General features: G+C 42.3%; 1 protein-coding gene across 1 annotated transcript; it reads right to left on the bottom strand.

Annotated features, from left to right (window-relative positions):
- Nucleotides 1-22,499, bottom strand: LOC110980584 (atypical kinase COQ8B, mitochondrial-like). Its single transcript, XM_022237413.2, has 16 exons — nt 22,349-22,499; nt 19,587-19,808; nt 17,432-17,625; nt 12,571-12,781; nt 11,794-11,860; nt 10,854-10,922; nt 9,870-9,986; nt 9,104-9,189; nt 7,612-7,752; nt 7,014-7,095; nt 6,591-6,684; nt 5,563-5,704; nt 5,208-5,315; nt 4,089-4,154; nt 3,308-3,394; nt 1-1,920 (listed from the first exon to the last, which is right to left on the bottom strand). The coding sequence occupies exons 2-16, from the start codon at nt 19,791-19,793 to the stop codon at nt 1,648-1,650; spliced, it is 1,944 nt and encodes a 647-aa protein (XP_022093105.2). The 5' UTR covers nt 19,794-19,808; nt 22,349-22,499; the 3' UTR covers nt 1-1,647.
- Between the last annotated feature and the right edge of the window lie 2,322 nt (nt 22,500-24,821).

The following is a 24,821-nucleotide window of genomic DNA, read 5'->3' as shown; positions in this document are numbered from 1 at the left end:
TTTGTTTTGAAAAGACTTATTTTTATTTTCAACAGTTTCAAACGTGAATTACTCTACTTGGAACATGTATACACGTATCGATGTACATGTGCACGTGCATTTGGTTGAAAAAACACAGTTAAAGTGTATTAAAATGTACAAACTATATGTAAAAGGGAACTTTCTGTGTGTTCAGAATGTTTATTGACACTACATTGTAACAATGCAAAAGATCACGTGCAATGAACATTACATCACCAAGGTTTGGGCTTCGAAAATACCTGTGCTTTTGCAGGTTGTAACAAAGTCTCTTCACACTAAATCTAAGGGCCTGCCCCATTTTTTGAATTATTTTCTTCACGTTGTATCTATCGATAACAGGATTGCACTTCATTGCACCTACATACATTAAAACAGATGTACACATGTTGAACCCCAAACTATGTTGAATTTCTTGTGATGGGAAGTACTATCATGTATTTTGCATACCAAAGAACATAACCGATTCTGATGTAAGCACACAAACGGATGTTGCTAACAGTACCGGTAAGCACATTATATTGAGATACAAATGCTGTTTTAACAGGAACTTGGAATTTTTCAAACTTACTATGTGCGCCACATGTAATTGAAAATGCCCACTTTAAGAAGGGGACATTCACAATGCAGCTATCAGATTGAAACAATGTTGAGGAAATGGCTGGAAATGACTTCATTTGTTGAGGATCACGGTATAAATTGTACATGTGTTGTCAGTCACATAATGACAAGATAAGGTGAAAAAAACATTGCCTGAGAAAATGAACAGACTTTGCTCAATGGAAGTTGGACTATGTTGGTGAGAGCTGCATTAAAAGAACTCAAAAAGAGACCCGTCATAGTAGCAGCGTTTTCTCAACGGTAAATTTCTGTAATTGTTCCAACCTCTAAATAAATTTCACATGTCAATAAGATGGAGTACTGCAGATCTGACAAAGAAGGGAAACGTACTGGAGATTTCATTTTAATAAAGGGGTACATACTAAAGCAAGCCCCCCCCCGCAACATATTAAGCCTAAGATTCTTTTTCATTGGTGTCCCCATTTTGACAAGGAATTGAAAGTAACAACTAATTGAGTAGCCAGTTGAGAATCATGGGTCTTCACCAAGAGTTGGTGCATCTGTTTCTTTGGCAATTTTACCTGGGCAAGAACTACCATTGATGTGATGCTATAGTACCAAAGTCCAAGAGTGATTTCACCACAAAGAAATAACTGGACTAATTCCTGATTATGACCATCAAGACGCACTCCCAGTTTCACTCTCTAAGGCAACTCATGAGGCCAACCATTCATTTTTCCACCACTAGCATACTTTGACCTGGAATAGAATATTATCAGCGGTTGAACACATTGAGTGAGATGTGGTGATTCTCAGGTTTGATCGAAATTCTACGGCCGCTTCCTAGTCTCCATCAACTTCTCTGCATATTTACAAGAGAACGTCACATCAACAGGCTTCCAAGTTCTTGCCGGTATCTTGCATTTTGACTGGAAGGAAAACCACAGTCCAAGAGTCACCTGGATCTGCATGAAGTGTTATCAGTTGGCTCTCATGTACAAACCAAACAGCGCCCTCAGTGAGTCCCGGATCCCACCGATAAAAATGTTCACGCACCAGTTATCCACATCAATCAAACTGGTATCGGGAGTACACAACATCAAACAGCTCCTTGCAGCATATCTTGGCGCCAAGCTTGGTGCAGAGCAGGAAGGCACCGGACATCTTCCGGTGCAGTGAGTAGCTCTCCTCCGGGGGCGGGGCCAGTCTATGGTTGAGCATGACCGGAAGGATGGACTGGATGCGTCTGGTAGTGTCTTGTGTCGCGAAGTCGAAGGGTTCTTCGCTCATGAAGGGCTCCCCTAGAATCATTACTGCGTCCACGTGAGCTTTCTCCATAACCTATGTCAAGGGAAATGTTGAAGCATATACATGTATCAAATTTGGATTTTTTTGGGTGAAGATGGCAGGAATAGTCAAAATAGTGGTGACTGAGGCTGTGAATCCTCCTCGAGTGTAAGTACATGAACATGTACATCCCCACCAGCAAAGAAGACGGAGCCTGTTGGGAAGATGTTCAACCTTTCAAACTCAAAGACTGTGCATTCACACAGGAATTCCGCTCTTCTGCTCAGCATGCCTCGTGCCAAACACAAATGAACCTGCACGCACATGATGAGTGCTCCAGCTCGGAGCAGACGGTAACCGTCACTGCAATTATTATGGTGTAAGTGGTGAAAATGACAATGGAAGGCAGCAAAGTTGATGATTGATCAGTTGATCTCAAGATCTGACAAACAGGTGCGTCAACTCCACAGTGTTTTGAGATGTACACTCCACATTGTTTTTATAATATAATCATGGAGATTAAGGGGCTCAGTTCTGCAGTGCTGTTTAATGGCTCATTTTGTACTAACATCCATAGACTTTAACCACTTCATGCCGGGGCATTTTTCAATGTTGATGATGCTGGGCCGGCATGACTATCATTTTTTCCGTTTTCAAAATCCTTCGAAAATTCACCATTTCATTTAACGGTTGTTTATAGCCACACAAAGTAATCTTTAGGCACTACTCTAAGTTGACAGGTGACCTTCATTCAGGTCCGAGTATTTCAGCCAGGTCTGCAGCCTTGTAAAAAGAGCCCAGATCGTGCGGTGTTATATAACTTTCTTTTGTTCACGAACCTGGCTCAGTGCACTGCTGACCTCTTTTCAATAGGGGCCAGATTAGCGTGCAGCGGTGCTGTGTGGCTCACCGCTGCGGTGGTGGAGCGTTTTGTCCCCGGTGGTAATCCGCTCGCTCTCAATGCCCCAAACCCTGGTATACGGTTTCAAAACAAGGCTGGATTACCACCACTTTTGAGAGGGGAAAATGTCAGTAATGCCCAGCAGCCTGGTCTTCTGTTCGGAGTACGGTCTTTTGTTACAGGGCCCTGTTTCCTTTGTCTGAGTTCAGAGACCCCGGCCTAGCATATAAACCATGCTTCTCCGATTCCGGAGTCCCCGGCAGGAAGTGGTTAAGACGTACGCACAGCAAAAGCAAGTTAGACCGGGGAGGAAATGGTTGTGAAATTCAGTGATGTAATGATAGAAATCTCTGTGAATGTGGAATTTCAGTACACACATGCCAAGAAACAGTGCCGGGCAGCATGATTTTCTGCTAAGCTCAACTTTTGCACAGACTGCAAAGCAGTGCTGCAAAACTGAGCCACAGTTTTGAAGAAATACTGAGGCCTCATTATTGGCAATTTTCTGAGCAATGGAATCAATAAGCTCGCCAGACTAACCTTGGACTCATAACCCGTCAGGAAGCCCAGCCTCTTGGAATACTCCAAGACATCTTCCCTGCTACCTGATGAAGCTCCCTTGATCACCTTCAAGGAAAACGCAGGGATTCTTTGTGAAAACAACACTCACTTCAAAATCAATTATCAAAGGTAAAGTCCTTCATCTAAAAGCTGTACAACTGTCCATAAAGCAACTGACAAAATTATTGTTGATAGCACACTTGGTTTAACCACTTGACGCCGAATGACATTTTAACACACACAGTTTTCCTGATTTGTTCCACGGAGGACGTGTACACTCGTTTAAGACTTTTTGTTTTTCATTTCCGTGGTTGATGCATGAATGCATCATGCTTGGTTGCATCATAAAAAAATTGCACTTTCGAAGTATTTACGAAAAAACCAACTCCCGGCAGCTTTTCGGGTAAGAAAATCCAATGTTAACGAGTTAAAGAGAGCTACGGAACTAAACACAATGTGACATTATTCTCTGGCAAGCTGTCATTCTGAAGAAAAAGTTCTTTTCCTGCGGTGTGCCTAAAAATGCACGTTTGGAAATTGCAGTTAACAGTTCATTTGTAACAAACGTTATATTAATTCAATATATATATATATATTGGTGCATTAAGAAATTGAACACACCATCCACACTCCTTCATGCTTAGATTTAATGATCAATGGAAGGAATTCTCATGATGCACAGCACAGTCAAGTACAAGTATTTATTGAAGTTTTTCTTTTCAACGTCAAAATCAACGTCCAGCTATTACGCATACTGTACCTTGATGTAATCATCCACAAATGACTTGGAGAAATTCCTGGAAGCCCCAAAGTCTATCAGAGCAACCTGTGGTTGGAAGTCAGATGAAGATCGTATGTTACCACTTGACCGTAATTAAAATGTCTGTGTACATTTTGAACAATCTTCAGGTATTATATTCCAAGTCTCAGGTGATGTGTTTGAACGGCATAAATATTCCAATGGAAAGTACTTTGAGCTACAATTTGTGACCTACCATACCAAAACAGGGCTGAAGAATGAGCAGGTTAAATTGAATGTAGAACATTGTTTATTGTCCATATTTATACGTCAGCACTTCAATACTTTCACACTTCGTAAGATCCAAAATCTTTAAAAGGCTGCTTTGTTAGTGACAGACAATAAAAAGTTGTGGAATTCATAACGTCTACATCTTCACTGGTATAATTTCCAGGATAGGGGGTTAGAATTCTTCAGCCTGGTTTTTCAGTGGGGATCACATCTCATCAGCAAGACTGGAAGATGCTGGGTGTTAAAACATATTAAAAGCCATGTAGAAGACAGACTGGCATTGAGTAACTTAATGATGGCATCTGCCACAATGAAAAACAGCATAGTCAGTGTTTACTCTGGAATTTTTTTTTCTGAGGATTGTCCCTACAGAAAATGTTACCTAGAATCGGTGGCTGAGCTTGGTGAACGTACACGACGTGTATGCTGTTTTCCATTGTGGCAGATGCCATGACCAAGTTACCACATGTCCATCTCCTGTACTTTTGAACTTCATCTACTTAGACAGTGGACGGCCAATTTTCAAACACACACATGGACAAAAAAGTAAAATTTACTGAAAAAAATCTGAAACACAAACACAGACCAAATAGGTAGAAAAAGGTAGAACAGGTAGGCTTTTCAACAAAAAGACTCGAGCTTAAGACAAAACCGTTTCTTTGTAATACTGTGAGTTTCTTTCTAAAAACAGGGAGGAACATTTGAGCAAGTGAATGGGAGGACAGATAAAACGAAACACACAAAAGTCATACAACATTTCAATTCCAAGCTGGATTGTAATGGACACCAACTTGGAAATGTTGGAGCTCACCCGGGTAGATACAATGACATCAATTCCTAACCATGTACCTTCTTTGTGCGCTGGTTATATAAGAAGTTGGACCAGTTAGGATCTGTCTGCATACAATGCCATTCAAATAGTTCCTTCAAGCATAATCTCAGGATGTTCATACAGATCTGCAAGAAATGGATAGATCTCCGAGTCGGTTATGGAAGCTTGGAAATCGTTCTGAAGTGACATGTGATGTTTTTAAGGCATGTCTATTTGTTCTCAAGAAACCAAAATCAAGATACGAGGTGATGAAATCATCAGCTCTATGCCTCGTAAATCACTATATACAACAGATCTAACGACTGCTTGATCTTATTGCATCTGCTGCCAACATTACGGAGGAAAGATGGAACTTTCAAGATCTCATCTCACATGATTCCTGGTGTCTTGGTCCAACCCTTCGGCCTTGTCCAGTGACATGCCTTCCATCAGTTCAGTGGTCAGGATCTGCTTAGTGGACAGCTCGGACATAACCTCTGGTACTATGAAAATGGGGTCATCTCTCAGGATGTGCCTGCAAGACAAACAGCACCGAACACAGGTAAGGGAAGAAACGGTCTTACCTCTGAAAGAACTAGCCTCCTGCACAAGACAAAGTCATCTGATGTTACCATTCCACATTGACTACATCAGTGTCAGTGGGTTATCCAGTGGATAGATAGTAAGTAGGCCCCCCGGGACATGTTGGCAACTTGAATTTTATTTTTATGTTAGGAACTGAAATTGGCAGCAATTAAGAAATGGTACTGTCACCTTTCTTGGAGAAAGGGGGGTTTAATAAGGATTCTTTTACAGAAGGAAAAACCTGCCAGTTGGACAGTCATTTTTAGAAAGTTTCCATTTTGCGCCCCCAGCCAAATACAGGAATACACCACTGATCTTTGTGCAAAGTCACCGTAACTGACAGGAGAAGTTAAAGTGCCTAGATTAACAGAAACTATATGCCCTGAGGTGCTGTACTGGTGTCATGCATACATACCACAGGCCACAACAGCCAACCTTGACTTCTCTCTCTCTCTCTCTGACCATTATGCTCAACCAAAATTTATAACTTGATTATGCTACACTGTGAGTGTACACGTGCATATCAATAATTCTAGTGATAAACATACAGTTGATTTGGTCTTACAAAGCCCATGATTTGCCATACAGACTATACCCTGTAGTTAATTAATTGATGGCCATATTGGAGTATACATGTATTTCTTTATCTAACTTATTGCAACTAGTGGCTTGGGATTAAATTGATACATTTGTGTGAAACCTGGCACAGAACTAATCCACTGCTCAAATCAAAACCCACATGACCACATTCCAACAAACACGGAGAGCGAATCAAGAGGCATATGCCATAACGATGCTGATTACATTTTCATCATGGAGTCTTCAAGGTCACTCACTTGAAACTGCGGTACCATTCTGCTTCTCGAGTGTAATCTACTTCCCAAGCTAACTCTTTTCTTGCCACGTCCACAGCATTCTCAACGTAGAGGCCTGGTGGGCGAAGTAATAGAGGAACCAATTTTCAAGTTGTACATGTTTGATAATTTTCTTTTCGTCTTTGGTGATCGGATTAAGTCTAATTTAGCTGGAAGTCTTGGGAGTTTAAAAAACACCTTGTCCCACAAGAGAGGAAGTCATCTCAATTATAGGTATTAAGAATACAGAAAATTTAAACATAACAAAATGTACGTCTTATGTTATATTTTCATATCAAAGCTAAAGATGTCTTGCCAGTCAATCACCCTTAGGATTCTCATAAAGTGTTTGTGACAGAGATTGTGCCACTGAAAATAGTGGAGAGATGCATTGTTAATGCTAACCTTCAGGGAGGACATTCCACACTTTGAGGATCGCCATCAGGTTATTGATGTCGCTGTCAATTCCCTGTGCAACTCCAGGATACTGTGTAGGGGAATAGACAGGCAACTTATGGCATGCAAAGGTTAAAAGAACAAAAATCATAATCTACGCTTCTGTCAAAAGGTGATCAACACCACATGATCGAGTTTCAAAAAGTGAACATGAAGTGGATAATTATAAAAGAAAAGAGCAATACGGGCGTTTCACATTGGTGCACCTCCAAGAGTTTACAACGCACTGGCCAATCATAATGCACAAAATCTGTCGACCCAATGCGCGTTTGGAAAGGGTCGACAGATTTCATGCATTGTGACTGGCCAACGCACTGCAAACTCTTGGAGGTGCACTATTGTGAATCATCCGTACAGCAGACAAAACATTTTCTCTTTCTCATTGGTCATTGTGAAAAGAGCACAAAATATAACTTGACGAAATAAAACGATTCAGAAATTAGTAACAAGAAAAAAAGGAACATCCTATGTTCTATAATAGTTTTAGTGTGTTTCTAATGTTCCAGATTTTTAAAAAAGGTCCTATGCTTCCAGTCACTGTACATACTTGGATTTTCATCGCGACTTCCCTGCCATCATGCATAGTAGCAGCATGCACCTGACCGATAGATGCTGCAGCGAAGGGTCGATCCTCAAATGAAGCCACTTTGCTTCTCCAGTTCTCACCTAGCTCCTGTTTCAATACCCTCTGACAGATCAAAGACAACAGGGACCGTTAGATTTAAGAGGTAAACAGGACACGTACCGCCTCAGAAAAAAGTTGCTTGTTATAACGTGTTATTTTGCCAGGTGTTTTATCGGACACACAACAAAGTGCCGTTTACATAAAGATATCCATGTACAGTACATGGTTTTCTTGGCATAACCACAGAAAATGTGGGTAGCACCACCCATTTTCAAAAGCTCCATATGTACATGTACATGTATGCCGTACGGTACTTGCATCATTTCTAATGGTCTCTAATGTTTGTACGACGGACGCAGCATCAAGGTTTAGTAATCCTCACTCTGTTTTTTCCTCAGAATCTGTCAGGCAGCACTGAATAAAAGAGCTTACAAACAATAACATCAGTGATGGCCCAAATTCATGTCAATCTACAAAAGGATTTTACATTTTAACCTACATTTCCATCAAAAAGTCAACAACTATGGTACTATACAGAGTTGAAGTCGAGTCAGTCACAGGTCCAAGCAAATTAAACACAAATCATCCAGTCTTAATTAAAGAGCACCAGTAGCTGCAATCCATATGTTTTAATAACAAATGCACCTTTGTGTCTCAGTTAACCTTATTTTCACTTTCTTTTCACTAGTTCCAACAGGTATTTTACTGCTTTTTTTATTTCTATGCTAATGAGTATTTTACATTTTCATGAGCAAAACTGGGATGTCATCTCAGGAGGAAACCTGAATCTTACATTGGTTTGTACACCAAAAAGTCCTGCATTTTTGTAGATTTTCCTGGACTCAGTTTTCTTTTCTTTGCTGATTCATAGCTGTTTATGTGCTAGCAATAAGCAAGCATCCATCCCTGTCGAAATGTTTTCGATAAACAAATTCTGGGTTCACAGTTTGAATAGAAAAGCCTACCCACTGAACTATGGCTGTGTCCGAAACGGGCTTCCAGAGCTACAGCTAAGTCTATTGTCCTGCGCGTCTCCACGCATTTTCAGTGGTGCGAAGACCTAGAACTAGCTCTGGACAAGAGATTCGGATGCAGCCTAAGTCTTCCCTAGATGACTTCACAGCAACAGCGCCCTCAGTTTTCCAGGAAAGCATGGATAATTTTGTTTTAAAAAGTGCACTTTTTAAGGCAGTTAACCAAAATAGAAATGTGAAAGATTTTTGATATATCGAAGAAGGCCAGACATCAGCAGCAGAAAGCAGGGGGTTATTTGGGTTCAAGTCCAACCCGAGCAAGTTTGTGAAATTTTCCTCGACAAGCTCCCGAACAATAATGGACAACACTTTAACCACTTGCTTGAATCGTTGATACAAGTGAGTCCAATGGGTATGTAACAAAGCTTGTGATAACACACCTCCATTTGCCAGGCTGGCATGAAGTCAGCACTCTGCCTGACTCTGTCAAACACTCGCTGTAGCTCAGGGCTGATCAGGGCATTATCTGCTAAAACAAAATCACTGTTCAAAAGAAGATTGTATCTGTGCACTTTTTCTGATCTTTGTCATCACTCCATGCAAAATGAATCTTCAAAGAATGGAAATATGAAAGATTTTCTGAAATGTTAATTTGCAGCATTTTTTACCTCAAGCGCAGCACTTTCTAAAAAAGCTGTGAGCATTTTTAAATTTGCTGTACAATTTCAAACTGTTTTGTTAAAGATTCAAGTAATCTTGGATGCTTATACCAATGGAGGATTCAACCTTAAAAGTTACCAAAGCGATGCTAAAAAGCATTTCTAAAGCACCAAAAAAAATTGCATTAAAAAACCACCACAATGTTCGTGATAAATATTCATCAGCAGTCTTATTAGCAATAGCAAAGCTATCACTTAGCATGTTTAGTTTTAATCACAATTCAACTGTTAATTTCTTTCCTTTCAGTGGAATCACAGAAGTACAACTCGGCCACGTTTTAATCATCACAGGTCATACACGTAGTTATCTGATGTTCAATGTACTAAACATGTGCCACTGAATTCTACCAGACTACTGGATTTGAAGGACGCACAAAGTATCCATGCAAATGGTTTGAGCGCCAGAGTACAAATTCTTTCCAGGTAAGAGCTCCTCGACCTTCTCCACGGAGAATCCCCACATATTCTTCCCTTCTCCTCAGCCTACCTTGAATGCTCAGCATCTGACCAAGTTTCAAGGCCGCTCCTCTCACACGGCACAAAGTGTCGACGATTCGCTCCGCGTTGGCCTCTGTCAACAGCAAACTACCTCCAAGCTTGCCATCTAGTTCAAGGAAAAGTTCAAAGATCAAGAGAGTGACATTGTTGTAATGTAACTTTACTTTCTACATGTATATCTAACCCTCCCAAATCCTCCAAAATCCTTTTCTGCAAAGTGGAGGAATTTGGAGGATTCAAGGTGTATGGCAAAAGTGCATGGCTGGTTTCAAAGGATGCCATAGGTGAAGGTCATGGATTAGACCCTATGTTGTTTGTGCTTAGTCAAGCACAAATTCAGCCCGATATTTCTTTTGAATCAACTCTACAGCTCAAGAGTGCCATTCGCACTGCCTCAACATAATGACAGGAATTGCCGGAGGATTTCGATGGATGTGGGCAGTTAGGCACACCTCCATATGACATTTTCAAGAAGTATTGGAGGATTTGGGAGGATTTTGGCTGAATGCAATTTTTTCATGTTGAATATTGGAGGATTTCGGAGGATTCAGGATGGTTCCTAGTAAAAAGGCCTAGGGGGGGTAGGGTTTTAATCTCCAGCATACAAGTGGGACAAGGCTGCCCCTTTAGTCAATATAATGTCAAAATGTGACCCGAAAGTTGGCACTAGGCTATTTGTAAAGTACAACTAGGGAAAGTTTAGATAACCTTTGACAGTAAAGAAATATAGACGTTTAACCTGGGTTTATAAATATGTTGGTGATAGACGGTGCTCTGACAAGATATTCTGGACCAAAATAGTTGACAAAAGTAAAGGAGCGCATGCACGCTTGAGGTAGGATAAAAACCACTGGATTTTTGCCCTGAAGAGATTACCTTATCGCGTGCAGTGCACAAAAGATTTACTTGCCCTCTTACAAGATCACCTATCAGGTCCAATTATAAACCTGTAGTGTGGGCCTTCTTTTCTTACCTTCTCTGAGTCCTAGACTTCTCTTGGCCTTCTCGGCCACTGCACCTATGCCAAGACCAGCTGCTAGACCTAAGGATAAGATTGGGCTAATCAGTTAAAAGGGTATATAGGATCATTCTGAAATTACACTATAACTGGCCTGACAAATTGTCAAGAATAAACATGGCTAGTGATGGAATTTTGAGGCAAGGCAATATGAATTTTAATATATGATGCCTGAACACGTTGAAAGGTTTCTGACAAGCTCTTAGTAAGTAATCAACATACATTGAGTGCATGAAGTCAAGAACAGGATGGAAAACGCTCCTTTGGGATTATAGCTACAACTAAGAAACTCTTTCCAACTTACTTCCATTTGATATTTTGTCATTTAAAATGTAGGTACTTCAGAGAGATGTATTGTCTGTAACAGAATTTTTTAAATCTTGAAAACTGTAAAAAGTTAAAATTCATTCAATTCCAGATATCTGTACAAAATTTATAGCGGAGTGTTATGATAATGGAAAGGCATATATGTAAAGTGTTCATAAAATGCTACTTTGGTCATAAAATGCAACTCCAAGTATTACTGACTTGAACTTGCTATAAATGACATCATTTCTGTAAATATGGTTTCAAGCTTTGTACATGTACAGCCGAATTTCAGGGAGTATAATCAATCAAACTGATCTATGTGCCAAGAAATTTTCCTCAAAAAAAGACTGTTTCTCATTGTCTCGAATAAAACTGAACATTTAAAAAGTTTTAAATCACTGGTTTAATGTGTAAACAACAATTTATCTATCTTGTGCAAAGATTTTGAGAGTGCTGCTATCCATGAATATTTAGACAAATTTTAATCTCAAAGTTGGCACACTCTTGCTGGGTGTATGATCTCCGTAAAGAAACACTGTTTTTCAAGTGGGAAATGGTTCCGGTGGAATAATCTTTGTGTTCTTACCTCCAAAGTTCCAGACTCTGCCGAGCCGAGATGCTGGGACAGTCCTCTCTTTAGCTTGGTCACTTAGCTGAAGAGAGACATAGAAATTGCAAGGTGTAGCATGGACATTTATGACAATCAGGCCAGTACAACACTGGACTGCATCATTGGACAAAATAAACCGCTGGGTTTAAATGGTGTAAGATGTAATGAAAGAAGAAATGGGTGGGAAAAGAATTTAGAATATACGGGATGACATTGGACATTGCTTCAATCTATTACCGGTACACATCACAGTGCGCTGGCCCAAATGGGGTCTGTGTATAATGACGTTTCTTTAGAATGACGTACCAGGCGTGTGTACATGTTTGCAAGCCCCTCAGCACGGCGCACACCCAACCCCATTTCTACAAATGTTTGGTCTTTGTGTGGGCACCCAACCACGGCCATCCACCACACTCGGTCTCCTGTCCTTGCAGGTGTTCTCCCTGCCACCAATGTGGGTACATAGGGCTAACAGTGTTGAGGGTTTGTCACTCCCGATCATAGGGTCAGGGATTCAAACCAAACATAGGGCATACTTTGTGACATTTTTATTCCCGCTTGCCTCTCTCCATCTGGGAGTATAAATGGGAGCCTATGAGGGCAGAGAGGGTTACTGTGCTTGATTAGTGAGGTAGCGTTTAAAATAGCTTCACCGAGCCATTCACGCCCCAAGGAGCTGAGGCAGTTTATGATTGTTACTGGGCCTAGTGAGCCAGGATAATAATTTCTTACTCAGTTTATAACATGCCTTACTTTGGGTTTGATGAGAGGACCTCGTGGCTTGGATGATTTGGATGACTTGGCTTGCATTCGCAACTTCTGCAACTGCTCTTCGGTCATTCCGGTGGACGACTCGTAGTGCAGTGACCTCCGATGTCTGACAATGAAGGGAGACGCCAAGGTGTGGAGACCTCGGCTTTGCTTTGGTGGAGAGGTGCCGTTTGGATTGGGCATTTCTGTTGCACTGTGTAAGAAGGTGGAAAGACACATTTATGACTTGACTTAGTGTACTGGAACACATTTCATGTGGAAAGTTGGTAATGTACTGGTACATGTACATGTACATGTATGTATAAACCTAGCAGGTTTTTGCCACATAACCAGACTTTTAAACCTGTAACTGAATAGGGTCCATGAATTGTCACACAAGGCGACATCAATGTACATGTATTTTGGAGCTACAGGTACATGGAAACTTCATGTACATGTAATTCTCATGTCGTGCATACTTGCTAAGAATCACCACTGTTATTATCACACCCCTTGGCTGCTTTCATCACTGGTCAGTCACATAAATACATGTACCGTAGCTTACCTCATAAAACTGAGGTAAATGTATGAAAAATGCCACTTAACTGTTCCCCTTAAACATACACGGTACACTTGTACAGCACACAGTGCAGGATGCATGCACTAGCAGGATGTTTGTGGGGTGCATTTACTACCTTTGCAGTGTTTTCAGGATTTGAATGCTCATCCTGCAGGATGGAAACAATGAATTCTCAATAATCATACTGTTACATGTATAAAGTGTAAATATGATTCCACTTCAATTGAACTTCCTGGACTTTATGATACTGTTGATACGCGTGTACAAAATAAAAACTGTTACATGAGTCTGCAATGCTTATAAATACAGAGGCACTTGTACATTAACCCCTTCGCAATGGATGACGGTAAAAGCCGCTGTAAAAATTGAGATCCTCAGCCCGCTTTTCAGCTATTATTCTCGGCCCACGCTCGAGCAAACACGGTGAAACAAGGCAGACCCTGGCTCTTGTATATATGGTGATTGGCCTTTGTGTGTAGCCTAGAAATGAAAAGACCAATTTTGCATCATAATCACCAGCTTCACAATAGTCCCCACTTTGAAAAGAGGCAACGGGAATGTGGAAGCGTGAGTAGAGCCGCCTGCCACCGAAAAATGAGTCTTTTCTCAGTGAAATTCAAAGCGTGCAGAGCACGCAGGGCCACAAACCGAGAATTTGCGGTTTGGTAGGTGCTTGGTATCTTTCAGTTTCACAAAATTTCTGAACATCTTTCACTCTCTGACTGTATAAACGAGCAGGAGAGATCTTACAACAAGGCAGCTAGTCTACATGATATGTACATGTACGTGTACCGGTACCTGTCTGAGTCATCTGAAAAACAAAACTGCGGGTACAGAGACCAATGCTGTGGGACGTGTGAGCAATTATTGCTGCCCAGACAGCTTGACAGCATTAGCCTTTGATGTGATACATCGTCTTGAGAGCTACTAACAGATTGAAGAAAGAAGCGACCAAATACGGCCATTAAGTGCTGAGATCATGACGCCGATTGGCATCCTCTTTAAACACAGGATTTCTCTTCACAGTCATCCGGGTGAAGTCCATGCACACAATCCTCAACATCTACTTATCCAATCTGGTAGAAGCTGATCCCTTTCACCTACTACATCAATTTCTATTTGTGATACTTTCACCAATATGCACAGAGAATAATGGTCTGTTGGAAATGCACTTCTAAGCAGCCGATACATGTTCCAAACTGCATCAATTCTCTTTGTGGTTACCATAGCAGCCAAGAGATTCTCAGCAGTACGCCATCCTCTGACATCAAGCCAAAAGGCTACTAAATCTCGAGCAGCAAGAATATCAGCAAGACTCTGGCTGCCATTCATTATCGTTGGAGTGGCTTCCATATTCTTACCACTTCCAGAGACTACCGTACCTTTCCTTGGTGTCCTGTTTTGGGCTGATTTCATTATCAACATTGTATCTTTCATGTTGACTGTTGCTTTAGACATCTACATTGTTGTGAAAATCTGCACTCAAAAAACCCAATCTTCAAACCGCCTAAAACAAGCAGGCAAGGTCCTCTGTATGGTTATTACCAATACTGCTATCTGCTATTTGCTGAACACATTGGAAACTGCTATTTCAATGATTATCATTGTGGCAAAAACAAATACTTTGTCTGTCCAAGCAGTTGAAGTGTTAAACCTTGGAGAAAAAAATGGACATTCTAAGTGCATGTTCAGACATTTTGCGGCACATCAACTCCTCCATTGATCCCCTAATCTACAGTGCTACCAACTCTGACTATTGTACAGCTGTAATCCAGGCTTTCTCATTCCTCAAACTATGCTGTCCTTGCTACCCAAGACAGAATACCAGCCATCACATCCAAGGGAACAGCTTGAGCTTCATGTGATTCCAAAGCCACAAAATGACCAACAGCACCATGCTACGAGGCCAAGCAAGAGCAAGCTACAGTACCAAACCAAGGCCTGACAAAACACACAGAGAGTCAGCAACCACTGCACAGCTGTCAACAATGTTCCAGGTCAGGAACCAGCAAGGCATCCATGCACAGTCAGCAGCATGTTCTAGTAAATGAACATGCAAAACCTGCAGAGATCCCAGCGCTTCAAAGTTCACATATAGATCAATGCTCCAGTCTGACTGACTGTAAGCCATCTATGCAGGGGGAGCAGTGTGTGCATCCAGGACCAGTAGACAGCCAGCGTCACAAGTAGGTAGCGGTACTCAGAAACAATGTCCTGGGTTGACTGACACTGAGCTGTCAGCACAAGGGGAACAGTGTGTATATCCAGAACCTACATGTACAAGGAGCCAGCAGTCACTAGCAAGTACTCAGGAACAATGTCCTGGGTTGACTGACACTGAGCTGTCAGCACAAGGGGAACAGTGTGTATATCCAGAACCTACATGTACATGTACAGGGAGCCAGCAGTCACTAGCAAGTACTCAGGAACAATGTCCTGGGTTGACTGACACTGAGCTGTCAGCACAAGGGGAACAGTGTGTATATCCAAAACCTACATGTACGGGAGCAAGCAGTCACTAGCAAGTACTCAGGAGCAATGTCCTGGGTTGACTGACACTGAGCTGTCAGCACAAGGGGAACAGTGTGTATATCCAAAACCTACATGTACGGGAGCCAGCAGTCACTAGCAAGTACTCAGGAACAATGTCCTGGGTTGACTGACACTGAGCTGTCAGCACAAGGGGAACAGTGTGTATATCCAAAACCTACATGTACGGGAGCAAGCAGTCACTAGCAAGTACTCAGGAGCAATGTCCTGGGTTGACTGACACTGAGCTGTCAGCACAAGGGGAACAGTGTGTACCGGTACATGTACATCCACAGCCTGAAGGTTCACTTAGGGAGTCAATCATTTGAAAATTGTCAAGAGCAATGTCCCAGCAATACTAGTTGTTGAAACTGCATGTCCGCTCAAACTTCTCATGAATCCAAGTTCCAAGACTCACCGTAGGAATCCACACACTATGTGTACATACAATGTGCGTGTAATTGGATCTTGCATTTAGTCCATCTGTCATTAAGCCCGTATTTTACTCATGCACAAGAATTTCTAGTACTGTTTGATTTGCAACAGCCTCGGAGTCACCAATACAAATACATACACGTACAAGTGTTTGATCATCTCAAATTGACAATTTGTTCACTGCTTGCCACATACACAGTACAAGTATACCAGCACATGTGCCTAGTTGCAAAAGTATAGACAGGCATACATGTATGGTGTTTTCAATAATTATGGCTTGGAATATCATTTGCACATGTACCTCTAACAGCAATTACGATTAATTACACATAGGAATAGTGCTTGTTTTTTGGGGTGAGATAAAACTCTTTTTTTCACATCTCCAGTTGTTCTCTCATAAATTAATAGTGCACATTACATGTACATGTAGAGTATATAATTCTCATCTGCTCTTATAACAGCAGCACAAAATGTACGATGTACATGTATAGATGCACTGGTGATAACCCTGTGTGGATGCAACTCAACGAAGTTCAATCCCTCTTGGACTGCTGTAGTAGGAATCCGCTGTAGAATTCCTATCATAGAACTAGAGCTTTCTCAATTCTTACAAGTCTGTTTTTTGAGAGTCAACAAAAAACACTTTTGAAAAGGAAGAGAAGACTTGCAGTTCTGCTGTCTGTGAGAGCCTGTGAAGTCCAAAAGCATTGTCGTTGGTGACCATTAAAGGCTGTGCACATGGGTAATGTTCCCCTCATACTCCCCATACTGGGCTTGTGGGATATTCATTCTTGGGCAAATCACTGTTACTAATTGCTTCTTCTCAACTGTGGGTGATTGGTTACCTTTGATGGCACGATGGTAGTTGTGTTGAAATAAGGTTCATTTAGATATATCTAGTGGAAATAATTAAAGTGACAGCAGATTTAAGTTCCAGGTGAGCCGATCTTGCAACAAAAAAAAACCCATTTCATTCACCAGAGTTTTTGTCTGCCCTGAGAGGAAGCCCACCCTCCTTGGCAAAGACAAAACAGGCACCCAGTAAAAGCGTAAAGGCTGTGCATGTACATTCAAACAGATACCGGGTGTACATGCTTAGCACGTCTTGTGCAAAATGTGACCTTGCATGTGCATATGGTGAGTTTTCCCCAGATGACTATCATTGCTCTGCAAAATGACACCCTCTCTTGTTCCTGCTTGGAACAGATAGAAACTCCAAACCTTACCATCTTCCTCAATTGTCAGGCATCAGAGGCCCCTAAAAAATTCTGACAATGGATTCAGTGTGATAAATATTAAAAATCAACCAATATTTTAAACCTGTGGGTTGTTGAAGTGGGAGCAGCGGTGGCCTCTGCCTTGTTCGATTCATTCAGGTTGGACGCAGGTTCTGTTGGTGGCACTTCACTGCCTGTGCGAGCGAGGTCATGGTCGAGGGTTGAGGAACCAGTAGAGTACGCCCAGGCTGTGGGATCCTCATCTGCCACCGATTCTGAAAATTCTTCAATATTCCTCTGTAAATAGTGACACAAGAATTTTTTAAAAGATTAGAAAAATAAATGTGGGTCAAAAGTTGAGCAAGGTTTTGTTTTGTTTTAAATTATAAGACGCATTTGCTGCACAGACACATTCTGAAGACTTTACAAGTAGAGTAAGGCATTATTTGTGAGCGGTTGAGGATAGACTGTGGTGCAGCTACGTAAGTACATGTACACTACAAGAAGAATGCACTTACATGTAGAGTCAAAACACTCTTACACTAAGTTACAGTCAGGAGGTACTGCACGTACATGTACATAACATGGATTAAATTGAAGAGGTTAGAGCCGTTTCGTGCGCTTCATACCATACCTTTACATTGCAAACTACATGCACATGTAAGCAGTTCTCAGTAGTAACTGTGTCGTTTGAGCCTTGTGTCGCACTGCTCAGGACACCCAGGTGGCCAGTGTCTTTGGCAATGTCACCAAACGTTTTTTGTCCTACATGTAGGTGTCACTAGATTCCAAAGTCTTCACACTTCAATTTAGTAGCCTACCGGTATCATCAAATACAAGTACATGTATGTACAGTACAGTGCAATCAAAAGTTAACTTCAAAAAGTGGGAAACTTTTTCACAATCCGAGAAAACTAATATTTTATTTTCACAAGTGGATAAATTGTACCCTTTTTTTCACAGGTGGCAAAATTTTCACACCTGTTTTTCACGAATGGGAAAAAAATTCACACATTTTTCCATTTGAAGCAAGATATGGGACGGAGAAAATCCCCCCCCCCCGCCTTTGTGTTGGTCATTGTTTGATCGGAATCTCAGGAATTCTTTACAGATTTCTAGGGGGATGTGTTAGGTAACAATAGTCCTGAGTGTGTATAGGGATTGGACAGGTAAGGGGGGTACCCCTCCGTCCCATATCTTACCTGGTATACATTTTTCACAAATGGGAAAATGTAAACACCTTTTACCAAATTGAGAAGGAAATTAGCCTCTGCCCCAACAAAATAAATGTTAAAGTATGGAGTTCACAAGTTCATGTACATGTACATGTAGCTGAACAGTTGCCTAAAACATCCCCCAACCACTCTTTGTGTTTAAACAAACCTTTTTTTTAATTAACCCTCCTATGGTTTAACAGCCCAGATACATGTATGCATGAATGCCAACAGTCACTCTGGTGCATGCGTTTTCAACATGGAACACAAATATGCACGTGTTCAATGTGCATACGGTTGGTTGCCGGCACAAAATGACACAGGCTCTTTTGTGCAGTCCTCTTCACTGCAGTTGGTTTACTGTACAATTCTGCGCATGAAACAGTGAGGCTTAGTTGTTGGACAGCACAGAAGTGCAACCTGATATTCCTGTGCGGGATAGTTGGTGCAGTACACAATATGACACAGCTGTGCTTCTTTGAGGTGTTTACCACCTGACCCAAAGAGTGACTTCAGCATAGGAGGGTTTAAGAATTGAGAGGCCCAAAGTCAGAAGAGCCACCAGATATCATAATACTTGTTCTTTATCTTGGAAAAGCAGTAATAAAACCAGTGATTACATGAAACAAAATTTTAGAAAGCAGTCCGTATCCACCCATGTAAATAAGCGATGGCACGTGTGAGGCTACTGCATATGGACGCCATGTTGCCTGCCCACCCCCGGCCACTGCCATTCAGAAAAGTGTAGTACACTTCATCGCTCGGCAGTCAAATGTGCCCACATTTACGATCTAAACCTCAATCTTTCTAAGGTGTTTCTGACCCATTCTTTTCAAAAATAACACCTAGATGTACCAGAAAGCCTCTAATATTCCACTTGAAAAAATGCCCGTTTTTAGCAGATCAAACGTCCAGAAAACTTCAGATGAATATTCAGATTTCCAACCATGCTGAAATGCCTACTAGTACATATACACTGTACACATATAATTATACGTGTTGGACTCGCCAAATGACTAGTCTCCAACACTGCATTGTACCCACCTGTGTCGAGCCAAACCTAGAGGCAAACACCATAGCACTGCTGACAGCCTCCTCGGCCTTGGTCTGCACTGCCTGAGTGGCTGAACGGAGGCTACAGTTGCTCCAGACCTGATTGCATTCTCTGCTCTGCACATCAATGAATGCCCTGGTTATCAGTCCCATGCCCCGCAGAGCTTTCAAGCAGTCTGATAACCTTGTCTGGGCCATACTTGGAGTTTTCAGCTGTCCAACAGAGAAGTAATATTACTTGTGAGTTCGTTAAGCCAACAATATCAAGATTTCCAACAATTTTGTTCAAGGGCCTACAAGTGTTAATGTTTCATGTGCCTTCTATTTCAAGCAATAAATGTACAGCTTAACTGCAACACTGGCATATACACTGCATATTGTAAAGCAAACTAGATTTATAATGAAGGGATTTAACTGCTGGTAGGCCTACATGTACATGTATTGCACTGACTGTCATTTCTCAGTCATACTCACAGTACATTTACATGTACCGTACATTCAACCCAGACCTAGCCTGTGTCTTTTCAAATGTTCTTCCAATTGGGAGAGCACTTCAAATGAGACAGTTCATCAGGTTTCTTTTTCTCCTGATCGGGAGAGTTCTCCCCATACCCAGAAATTCTCCATAATTGGATTGAATCCCCAGGCCAGGCTGATCCAGGGCTGAAAGAGTCAGGTTGTCATAGTGGTTCTTTCCTCACCTTCCACCTCTGCGGTTCATGTACGAATCCCAGCCCGGACCACACATGGATTGGGTGGTCAGTCCTTACCCGATTCCATACATGTAGGTTTACCCAGAATTTTCCTCTGGGGTTTTCCTCCCATAAGTCTCTAAAACTGTAACTGGTTCTCACTGTCTCCTCCATACAGGTCTCTTCAGGCTTGTGAGCATGCTATAGTTGGGCCGGGCCGACTACAGCATGATTGTGCATGTGCCCAGCATGTTCCACAATCATATTGTGTACAATGTCATCTGGTCATGTCACAGGTAAATTGCCATATTTTAGATGAACTGTGTCTAGTGCGAGATTCGTTAACCTGGATAAGGTTGAGAATTTTTCTATAGAAATTCGTCAACAATAGTTGGGCCAGCCCAACTGCAGCACTACAGTTGGGATTGTCCCAACATAGTTACGGCGTAACAGGCGTATGCTATATCTATAGGGTTTCGAGTCAACTCGGACCCAAACCAACTCGGACCCATGCCAACTCGGACCCATGCCAACTCGGCCCCACGACCAATTCGGACCCATGTCAAGTCGGCCCCAATACTAACCCGGACCCACGACCAACTCGGACCCACAACCAACTCGGACCCAATACTAACTCGGACCCACGACCAACTCGGACCCACCCTGAGTCAACTCGGACCCAACCCCAGGAGCGTGATTAACTTGTTGAAAATTTTCATTTTGTCCACTTTTACATTTTAGCATTTGGTAAATGACACTTTTGCACTGCATGCTGCCAAGCTGTAACGTCCTCTCTACACGTTAAGCAGGGAGACAGTGGCACAGGCTTCCAAGAATCTCTCCGTTTTCCAGATCCAGATCACTAGCAGAAATCGAATGAACTTTCACCAAACAGCCCCCAAAGTTTTGGTTGCAATAAAAAGCCACAGATAGGCCCTTCTGATGTACATAAGAGATGCTGCATGCGTACAACAGATACTGCAGATATGAATCAATGTCACGAACATTGACCTTTTATAGTGTCTCATGGTGTTATCCCCCACCTCACTTTTCAATTTTTTTTGGCCTGGCAAGTCTTACACCTCCACCTTGCCCCATTCTCTCCCCACCCCCAATACCGGCAAGATGGAGGAATTCATCCATACAGGCCTTAACTGACTGTCCAAATAACGCAAATAGGTTGGTAATTTCGAACAACAAAAATCAAATCATTTTAAAATAAAAATGTGGAATATTTCCTATTGGCTTAAACTTGGAGACGGTTTTGAAGCGTCGTATGTCTGCTCGCGAGCTCATTATTAATATTTCGTGATCCCACGGTTTCTTATTTTCTACAATAAGACGTGCCATAATCACGAGGGATCATAGAATTATTTATATAAATCCCGAATTTGGGATTGATAGTTTCCGGTTCAGAGTATTTCTTTCACAAAAAGCCCCACAATGCAGGCCTATTTTGGATAGAGGCACTGAGGCGGCTACATTCATATGAGCGCATAGTTTTACTACTATTAGGGGGGTATCTTCGGGGAAAAGGCGAATAAAAAGTTCATAAAATTGAAACGAAAAGTGATCGATCTGTCCATAATCTTGAATTTCCAACGAAAAAATGAAGGCCAACCTCTTCGCGAGGTTCAAGAGTCAGCGCTATTTCGGTCTACGGGCGCGTATTTGGTGTAATGCAACCATAAGACTCAGTGGGTCCGAGTTGACTCGAGGTGGGTCCGAAACGGCGTGGGTCCGAGTTGGCGTGGGTCCGAGTTGGTTGTGGGTCCGAGATGGTGGTGGGTCCGAGTTAGTATTGGGTCCGAGTTGGCGTGGGTCCGAGTTGGTCCTGGGTCCGAGTTGGCATGGGTCCGAGTTGGAATGGGTCCGAGTTGGTTTGGGTCCGAGTTGACCTGATCCCATCTATAGTATGCTTCAGATTCAAAGCGTGCGCGAGATTCATTGCGAATTGCGCGTGGGTTGCTCTCGTCGCGCAAGCAACAAACTCCAGCATAGTTCTAAGGGAAGGCAAAACAAACACTTCGTAAACTTAAGCATATTAAAAATTATGCCTACCAAAACAGGACTCCTCGACTGGAGTGACTACGCTCACTGCCGCCGATGTCGGTGTTACGTTCGTCTGCCTGCAAAACAATACGTTCGCATATAAGGTAAATGTGCACTGATCGCCACGATTGTGTAACTCGTTTACTTCCGAGGCATTCCTAGACTTCTCAGTCACAAAACATAGAAGAAAACATGCAGACGTGCGAGGACCATACTAAAAAGTTACACCTTGAAAGCAGTGGTGTTGAGGGCGCTCGAAGTGCAAAACAAAATGCACGTGGCATGTACACGTGCTACAGATCATTTCTAAGAGCCAGCCGTGGCGCAAGTGCAGTAGGAGTAGGCCTGCTACACAGGTGTAAAAAGGCCCAGGTTAGCTGTCATGAAATGTGACGTTTAGGCGATTTCATATCAGAGTACACGGCTGTTTTCCAATACCCGACTCAGGCTTCAACTGGTTTTTTTTTAACTTCCTGACTTTGAGGTTGTATTAAAAACGCAACAGTAAGTCTGATAGTGCCACAAAACATCATCAACATAAGATGCAAAAGAGTCGAACATAACAGTACTTCAATTTAAGTTAAACGCTTCAGGCCCACTATCGGGGATTTGATGGAGACGAAGTTGGGTATTGGAAAACGGCCCGGGGATACTCAAGGTATATACATAACATGGGAAGTGGGAAGAAGCTGCAGTGCAAAAGCGTGCTTGCTGCGAGTTAGCAATGCTAGTGGGTGTCTACAGCGCCCCAGTCGGCGGACTGTGTGAGCGCGGCAGGGGATGTGTCTGAGAGATGTCTTGAGTAGAGTGAACGTGGACTAGCCGCACGTAATACATGTACATGTACTATAAGTGCTGTACTACGGGTAGGAAGTTAGGAACGATAGTGGATCGGAAGCTGGGGACGCACTGTTTGCTATTCCCCGGGGGAATATAGGTCTTTGTGCTGACTGGAGATAGTTCTTGTAATTTGCGCAGTGTTAGGAGTTTTGGCTGTGCTTTACGGTCCTTATACGCTCCAGGAGGGAGATTCTTGCAAATTAGGAGGTGATCAGTAATTAAAAACCCTTTGATTGTTATTTGAAGCCTATAAGTAGAGGTGTCAGTGTCCATTACTTCTCCGCCTGTCTGTCCAGTCAGGCTGTCAATGTCCGTCCCTGAAGTCCGTCCATGAAGAGAGGCTGAGTAGTACGTGTTGGCGGCCTACAACACGGACCCACGACCTAGGTTTACCTGGATAGCAGGTCGTCTAGCCTTGGCTCAGGAAGGCCTGGACGATTGAGACGACCTTTGGCGAAAGTCGGTCAGGGCGAAACAAAGCTATTTTGATGAGCCTGTGTGCGGTACCGTCAGGCTGCATGGAATTGATCATGTCTGTCTGTTCCTTTGGTTTGTATTACTGATGTTAACATGACTGCAACTACCTGTGTGGAACGATAGGAAGACTTGGTTTTCGGCATTGGTTGCGAAGCGTGTTTGGTGGCAAACTCGTTTAATATTACCTGAGGTTCTGTGAGTGAATCTGCCAGTCACAAATACCATGACCTGTTCTTGCGATCACAAATTTCTCTAACACGTGTTGCTAATGCCACGGGTTTCTGATGTTGTCAGACCATGGTCAGATGCACCTAGCTAGTTCCTTGCAAATACACCAATTTGTGCATTTGAGCAGAAGCATGTACACAGTTCATTATTCGTCGGCATATTCATGACTATATCACCCCCCACGTGGAGCGCCAAAAGTGGACAACCCAAATTTATCATTTTCTGCTGCAGATTTTAAGGTTTTAGAATTTACGTCAAGTTTTTTCAAAACACTCAATTTTCTGCTGTAGCAGAATTTGGACTTAACGTTGATGACCTATGCGGCGCCCCAACAACTAGCAACTTTCAAGGTATGCTGCATCCCTATGTTCCCAAACTACCATGACAAACGGGACTACTGCCCCCCACCCCATTGAATTGCAGCACCCGCGGTGTCCTCTGTATTGTACAACGGAAAGGCAGGAGAAGTAGCAGACGGGGGAAGTTAACTCTTAAGGAAACAGTTGAAATACTAAATGTCGATGAAGAATGACATGCTGTCAGATTTAATTACTTGCTCAGACAAAAGTGCTTTGTGTTGGGTGTTAGTTCACAGAATGATCAACTTCAAACAAGTCATGACTTGGTGAAGGTGGCAGGTGGAGGAGAAGCAAAGACAAGAAATTATATATAACGGTTTGCCCTTACCCAACGTATATTAATAAGCACTGTATGCTCAGTGCTTGTCCGAGAGCTTGCGAAAAAACATTACAAGCTTACTTGGGTGGGACTCGAACCCACAACCTCCTGCTTACTAGTGCAGATGCTTATATTAATAAGCACTGTATGCTCAGTGCTTGTCCGAGAGCTTGCGAAAAAACCTCACAAGCTTACTCGGGTGGGACTCGAACCCACGACCTCCTGCTTACTAGTGCAGATGTCTTAACCACTCGACCAC

The sequence above is a fragment of the Acanthaster planci genome, linkage group LG01 (genome assembly GCF_054643075.1).
Source record: "Acanthaster planci isolate LZ-2023a linkage group LG01, COTS_SCS, whole genome shotgun sequence".
NCBI lineage: Eukaryota > Metazoa > Echinodermata > Asteroidea > Valvatida > Acanthasteridae > Acanthaster > Acanthaster planci.
Note: the sequence above shows the minus strand (reverse complement) of the source record. Positions and strands in the feature narration are given on the sequence as shown.

Bases quoted from the DNA above. Each gene is read 5' to 3' on its own strand.
- LOC110980584 (XM_022237413.2), bottom strand. From the start codon at position 19,793: ATGGCCCAGACAAGGTTATCAGACTGCTTGAAAGCTCTGCGGGGCATG. The intron at 7,753-9,103 runs GTGTGTTATCAC...TTGATCTGTCAG, and splicing joins TGCCAGCCTGGCAAATGGAG to AGGGTATTGAAACAGGAGCT. The intron at 7,096-7,611 runs GTATGTACAGTG...TCCCCTACACAG, and splicing joins AAGTCGCGATGAAAATCCAA to TATCCTGGAGTTGCACAGGG.